This window comes from Bison bison, unplaced genomic scaffold, assembly GCF_000754665.1.
Source record: "Bison bison bison isolate TAMUID 2011002044 unplaced genomic scaffold, Bison_UMD1.0 scf7180017864249, whole genome shotgun sequence".
NCBI lineage: Eukaryota > Metazoa > Chordata > Mammalia > Artiodactyla > Bovidae > Bison > Bison bison.
The window spans coordinates 1,527,953-1,535,482 of NW_011494821.1; the positions used below are offsets into that span (position 1 = coordinate 1,527,953).

The 7,530-nt window shown below is 51.0% G+C and overlaps 1 protein-coding gene across 1 annotated transcript in view; it reads left to right on the forward strand.

Moving 5' to 3' along the window:
• Positions 1–7,530, forward strand: part of WSCD1 (WSC domain containing 1) — a 32,323-nt gene that overhangs the window by 375 nt on the left and 24,418 nt on the right. The window contains exons 2-4 of the mRNA XM_010847509.1: positions 3–96; positions 6,926–7,040; positions 7,393–7,530. Of these exons, the coding sequence (XP_010845811.1) occupies positions 3–96; positions 6,926–7,040; positions 7,393–7,530 (347 nt within the window). The remainder of the gene's footprint in view (positions 1–2; positions 97–6,925; positions 7,041–7,392) is intronic.

Sequence of the window (7,530 nt, forward strand, 5' to 3'; positions counted from 1 at the left end):
AGCTGCGGCGTCGCTGGTTCCACCACTTCATGGGGGACCCCCCAGGGCCGCCTGCGCTGAGCCCCGAGGCCCCTCAGCCAGCCACCAGCAGCCGAGGTAGGTGCTTAGCCTGGGTCCCCTTACACATATGGGAACTATTCCTGGGAGCCCCATTTGGGGGCACAGAACTGGTGTCCCCTCTCCCTGGCCCTGGCTGCAGCCTGAGAAGTGGGAACCGAGGGCCTGTGGCCTTCCCACACCCTGCTTCCCCCAGCCCCACCATAGACAGGAGGGGCCTGGGAGGGGAAGCCTTTGGGAGTTTTGCTCACTCCCTAGCTGGACTGCATGTGGCTGGGGGTTGAGATGTGTAAGCATTTTAGAGCTGAGAAGACCTGAGCTTAAATCCTGGCTCATTCCCCAAACTTATTGGGTGACCACGTCTCTTAATTTCTCTGCGTCCCTTGGAAATGGAGGTTGAGATACCTGCCCCAGGGTTGTGGTGAGGATTAAATGTGATAATGTAGAGCAGCAGTTCAGTAAGTGGGATCCCATGCTGCCAACCCCAGCACCACCCAGGAGCTTGTTGCAAATGCAGGTTCTCAGGTTCTCTCAGACTCCCCAAATTTCGAACTCTGGGGTGAGGGCTGCAGTCTGGAGCAGCGTGGTCTCCAGGTGGTTTGCATGTGCACTGAGGCTGAGGACCACTGGACTAGGGGGCCTATTGTATGCACTGGCAGTCAGGAATTATTATTATTTAATAACATTAGCTCACTTGTGTAGCAGTGACCACACACCTGTAAGTGTTGTATTTATAGGTGCTATTATTATTGTTATGGAGCTTCCCAGGTGGTTGCTAGTAGGAAAGAAGCTACCTGCCAATGAAGGAGATGTAAGAGACACAGGTTTAATCCCTGGGTCGGGAAGATCCCCTGGAGGAGGGCATGGCAATCCAGTCCAATATTTTTGCTTGAAGAATCCCATGGACAGAGGAGCCTGGCAGGCTATGGGCCATAGGGTCACAAAGAGTCGGACACGACTGAAGCGACTTAGCATGCACGCACTATTATTATAACTCAGTTTTGCAGGTGAAGAGGCGTGGAAATTGTTAAGTAAATTCTCCAAGATCATTCTCTTAGTTTTGGTTCCTTGGAAGCAAACCCTGAAACTAGGATTCACATGGACGTGGTTTGTTTTGGGTGTGACCCCAGGAACACGGGTAGGGAGTGGGACGTGAGACAGGGGAGGAGGTGGCCAGTACAGGGTATGTTATGGAGCAGATGGGGACTTGGAATGAGGGTAGAACCTGCATCTTAGGGTGCAGCCTGGAGACAGCAAGGCCTGGGGGACACAGGCAGGGCACTGACCAGAACTGCTGGAGTCACGCCACTGGGACTCCATCATGGGGTCAGCTTGGCTCCAGCTCGGAGCTCTTAACACTGTGTTATCCAGACTGTGCAGGGCCTAGAAACCGAGCCTGTGTGAAGTGAGCACCCAGGGAGCGTCAGAGCCACTGACGAGTGGTGACTGATCTCAGTCAGTGTCTCAGCATCTGTCACCACCTTATTTGATCCTGTACCACGAATCGCAGGAAAACTGCTCTCTGAGTGTAAGAAGTATGGTTGGAGCTTGGAATCCTCAGTGGCAGGATATAGAAGAAGATGGTAGCCCGATACAATGAAGACTGCAGAACTAAGCCTTCTATAGAAGAAACTTCCACAGAAGGAAGTTTCATCTGAAATCCTCTAGGTCATAGCCTTGTGTGGGATTCCTCAGCAAGGCTTCCATGTAAGAATGAGGGAGAATCAAGGAACCACTTCTGTAGCTCATTTCATGTAGTTGTAGTTTCTATAAACTCCTCCCAACACATCAAGAAGCCGAGTCTCTATCAGGGCGATGCCAGTGTAGCTCACTTATACTGAAGTATAACTGCTGCTGCTGCTGCTAAGTCACTTCAGTCGTGTTCGACTGTGCGACCCCATAGACAGCAGCCCAGGAGGCTCCCCCCTCCCTGGGATTCTCCAGGCAAGAACACTGGAGTGGGTTGCCATTTCCTTCTCCAATGCATGAAAGTAAAAAGTGAAAATTGAAAGTAAAGTCGCTCAGTCATGTCCGACCCTCAATGACCCCATGGATCACAGCCTTCCAGGCTCCTCCGTCCATGGGATTTTCCAGGCAGGAGTACTGGAGTGGGGTGCCATTGCCTTCTCCGACTAAAGTATAAAGGACTGACCAAAGTCACCGTGGATTTCTTAAAAAGAAGCCATGGAAAGAGCATAGATTTTGAAAACAGACCTGGATTTGTCTCTTGGTATTGCCAGTTATTGACTCTATGGCCTTGGCAGATTAGCCACGATTCCTCTTTTTATTTTTCTCAGTCCACACTTAGCACATGTGAGTCTCCATGTGTGCTATTCACTTTACACTTGAGGAGCTCCGTCTGTGGTGGTGGAATCAGATATGCATCTAAATGATTACCACCTAGCATGACTGAGGCATAAGAGAGGTACATGCAGAAGGCTTGGGGCTCGTTACACAGAAGTGACAAATTCTTAGTAACCTGGCTTCCGGGTGACTGGCCAGAAGACAGGAGGACTCGGGGTGACCTGCTTACAGCCCTGTGTGTAAAATATCTACATCCAGGAGAACCAGCAGGCACTCTTTAAGTCATCTTTTAAAGAGGCGATGCAAGAGGCTGTAGTAAAAGCTGAAGAGATGGTGGTGAGATCCAGACAGGACAGACCGTCACCTATTATACAGCAGGGTTTCTGCCCCGAGTCTCTGAGTACCTTCTTCACTCTGATTGACCCTCCCTGGGGACCCCCAAACCTGGCAACGGAAGAGTTAATGCCTAGTTCAGCAGGAACAGTCAGGCTCTGGTGTTGAATGGTGGCGATTCAGACCAGTACATGCCTTCCATTAGTTATTCAATATTTTGAATATCCCCCAGGATTGGAGAAAGAATTCACCCTGGGAGAGGTGGTGAAGTCACGCAGTTAAAGATCTTCAGAGAAAGTGGGGAGAGGCGGGCACTGGCCCTAGAACCCTCTGGGAGCCCCCTTCCTCTCTTGGGGCTCTGTGGGGCCCTGCATAGCCAGGCTGGCCTCCCTGGTGGAGGCCCGCCCTCGGGACAGCTGCTGGAGCTGCAGACAAAGAGGGCGTCTCTTCGCGGCCCCGGGCAGCCCGCCATCCTCCTGTAAGGGGATCCGGCAAGCCTTGGAAGCCGCAGGAGGCCCCATCAATCACTGAGCATTTCATTATACCTTGGACAACATCCATAATGGAATAAAATGTCAGTAAGTTTACTAGGGGAAAAATAGTAACTTCTCCATAGCCAGTTTGTTTTTTATTGATAGTAATTTCCAAAGACATTCCAATATCTCCGAAGCCATCGTTAATAGCTTCACGGCATGTCCATTTTGATGTGCAAATGAACAGATGCAGAGTCACAGACAATAATGCATCGCCTCCGTTGCAGCCGAAAGTAATAAATCCGCCTCAGAATGTGTCCCAGTGCATCCCTGGGAAGTCCTTTCTTTCTACACATTCTCGCCTCTGTCAGGGAGTTAGAAAAGCCATTCATTATTTTTCCAGGAAAAAAGGCTCACCTCCTCCTCACGAATGAGGGGAGTATCTGGGTCTTGCTACAAACAGAGACGGGGCCAGCCGGGCGTGGGTGTTCCTCCAGACTGGTCAGTTCCACCCACCAGCCGGCTGGGAGATGGCTAGCCTCTCCTTGTTTTTGAAGAACCCAACCCTGACTGCTCGAAACCCTTTCTTTCTCTTTTATTAATGTGCACTGCTAAATTTACAGAGCCATCGGCACACCCGGCCCCAGGTTACAGTGTAGGATGAGAATAATAATAGCTGTCGCTTATCCGAGCATCTGTTGTGTGCCAACCATTGTTCTGCCTAGATGGACATCTGTTATCTCATTTAATTTAATCTTCAAACAGCCTTATGATGTCAGCCGTGCTATCACCATTTTAATGATGAAGGGTTTGCATTTCGGGGAAGTAAAGTAATCTAAAAGTGTTTATTATTAATAATGACACATTACAACAGTAACAGTCACCCCTGCGCTCACGCTACATGCCACGCCTGCATTAGATAACTTTCCATGTTATCTCGTGGAATTCTCACAACCGCCCCATGGATTCTGTGGGACCATATGTGCATTTTACAGACGTGGAAGTAGAGGCTACACATGCCAGGTCACACAGCCAGAGCCTGGATTTGAATCTAAGGCAGCCCATTCCCAAGAGATGTTTCTTCCCACCCCATCCCCACACCCCGCCCCGCAAGTGTGTATATGTGCCAATCTCAGCCTCCAGGGGTCGTGAGCCCAGTCCCCTCTTGGTGACCAGAACCTTCTGGTTAATTTCCCATCAGTGGTGATAAATGTTTAACAACCCCCGAGCTTGTGTTTTGGATGTTTACTTGAAAGCTGTAATAGAATTTCTTCTTTGCTGAGCAACACATGTCAGAAATCTCTCAAATATTAGTTTTCTTTTACTAAGTAGGCAGGCTAAGGAGAACAATTGATTCTCGCTGACCTGGGTAAAAGCTTTTTGGTCTCGGTAGTCCTGAGATTTATATTAAGAGAGAGAAACTTGCATGGCCGTGGTGTCTGGAGCGCCGAGTAGAGGAGTGGAGCTTGTATCCATGGATGGATACTGTGTGTGGCCATGTGTGTGCTGGCGGGCATCCCAGTGAAGGTGGCCTCAAGAGGGTCATAGCCTGGAAGGGAGCAGGACCCTGTGCAGACGTTGAAGGTCTTTGCTTTTGCTGCAGCCCAGTGTTCTCTAATCTGAGGTTTCTGGATCTTCAACCATTTCTGGCGAGACAGAGAGTCCTGTCTCTACCATCTTGGCCATCTTCCCCTGCCTGGCCTTTTTTAACCAGGGGCCCTGGGAATTGCACTTTGGTATAGCCAGTGGGACCAGCCCCTCCTTGCATGTGGGCTCCCTGCTTTCCCTCTTGCACCCTCACAGGATGTCAGTGTGGATTTTAGGATTTCTGACCCACTATTGGCATCATGTCTGACCTTGGCAGCAAGTCACCAGCTAAGGGGAAGTTGTGATCCCTGCCCTCAGTGAGCCTTAGGTCATGGTACAGAGACGAAACACACAGGTGTACACAATTTTTAACAACAGTTAATGATCAGGATTTGCGTGACAGCAAGCTTTTCAGACACTTAATGTGACAGTGCAGGGAAATGAGAGGCTGCAAAAGATTAGAGTCGTCAGGGCTGTAAGCCATACCATCAAGGATGAGTAGAAAGCAAAGATTGGATGTGCAGGAAGGAGCAGGGACATGACCATGTGGGCGGGAGAAATGAGCAAGGGAAGGGGGAGGGGTGCATTTATCCATTTGACAGTTGAGGAAACTGAGGCATAGAATGTTGAAATTATTTAGTCAAGGTCAGAGACAGATTTAAGCATGCTGTTCATATCCAGGAAAGTCACTCCCTGATTCACGTTCCCAGGAATGTGGCTGGCAGACTCATTCCTTCAAACCATTCAGCTGGTGGCCCTGAGCTTCTGTTTTGGGCCAGCTTCTTGGCAGGAGTAATCAGCACCAGTCACGCCTGATCTGGGAGATCCAGGACTGGTGGACGAGATGGTCACTCCTCCCCGCAAAGCTGTTTGGGAGTTGGCCGGCTGTGGGGAGGCCTTGGGCACAATGCTTCCCGGAAACGCCCAACTTCCAGAGGCTACAGTGTGCTGCTCAGACGCCACTTGAGACATCCTGGAGCTTAGTGCCAATGTTTCCCGGGAGACCGGCAGCATCTTCATCATGGGTGCCCGATCCAGATCTGGGCACAACTCTTGTGGGTGTGCGGTCACAGCTCGGACGGTGTGATGGCGTGTTTGCAAACTCCTAATGCATAGTTCCTTCAATGCGCTGTGGTGCGTGTGACATTTACACACCGAATGCACTTGTTAGCGTTCAGGTTCTCCGGGCTTCGCTGTGCATTTCTGGGAGGCAGCTCCCTGTCTTGGGGTGTGGCAGGGCAGGACTGTTTCCCACTGACGTGCACCACTGGGTCACTGCTTTGTGCAGCCTTGCCCCTCAACGTTGTCCCCTTCCGAGGATGTGCTGGAGATGCCTGACCTGGTGAGGGCTCAGGGTCCCATGGTCCTAAGGATTCCCACACAGAACAGCCCTCTTACATGTTAATAGACGCCACTTATACACCTCCAGTGATGGGGGCTTCTGCCCTCCTGCGATGGCTGCTATTTTCTTTTCTTTTTTCATGTGAACCATTTTTACAGCCTTGATTGAATTTGTTAACAATATTGCTTTGGTTTATTTATTTATTTATTGGCCGCATAACGTGTGGGATCTTAGCTCCCGACCAGGGATCAAACCCACACCCCCTGCCTTGGAAGGCGAAGTCTTAACCCCTGGACCACAAGGGATGTCCCAGCAGATTTGTTTTTTCTCTTGGACTAGCTCTCCCTGTTTGCAAAATCTCTATATTAACTAAGATCAGACTTTGCGTAACTCATTTCTTCCTTCTGGATCACAAGGAGGCAAAAGAGTCTGCCCATCAGTTCATTCATGGAGGCAGACAGGCCTCTCCCGGCCTAGGAAGGGTAGGGATGAAAAGGAGAGGGGTCCAGGTGAAGCAATTAAACCAGCCAGACTTAATTAAACCAGGTGAGGGCTGGCAGAAGAAAGTTGTGTTCTGGCTGATGCCAGGCTCCTGGCAGGGTGTCTACAGGACTGTTGGCCATTAACTAAGAAAGAGGGCAGGAAGGGAACAAGTTGGAAGTGTCCAGAAGCACTGTGGGGAAGGTTGGACCACAACCTTGTCCCCTGGGCTTCTCTGAGAAGTGTCATAGCCAGGAAGGGAAATACCAAGGGTGGGTTCAGGAATTAGGACCCTCCCACTCTCCAGGGTGTCTGAGTCTCTGCTGTGGTTCTCCCTCACTCCCTGCAGGCACCTATGTGGGATGCTTCAGTGACGACGGCCAGGAGCGGACTCTGAAGGGGTCTGTGTTTTTTGACTTGAGAAAGATGACTGTCTCCCACTGCCAGGACGCATGTGCTGAGCGGTAAGTGGGGGGCCCTAACGGTCAGCTCCACTGGAAATAAGGCTAATAGGCAATCCCAGAGAGTAGGAGTGGTGTCCCTGAGGTGGTGCTTCTGCTGCCAGTTGGCTTTTGGAGTGTGGTTAGAGCTCGACCGATCAGATGCAGTTGTCCAAAACAAAGAAGGTTTACTGACGAGACGGCAGGGGATTGTGGAAAGAGCTCTGGGCTCAGTGTCAGGAGACCTGGGGTTCCTGTCCTGAGATTCCAGGACTCATCCTTTTCCAGGCCCCAGACCCAGTGGCCATTCCTGGATCCAGACCTCAGTGCCCCGGGCCAGGCTAGGGACTCACCCCAGGCCCTGCTCTACCTGCAGGTCCTACATCTATGCTGGCTTGGAGGCTGGGGCCGAGTGCTACTGTGGGAACCGACTCCCAGCGATGAGCGTCGGGCCGGAGGAGTGTAACCACGAGTGCAAAGGGGAGAAGAGCTCCGTGTGCGGAGGTGTGGGCCG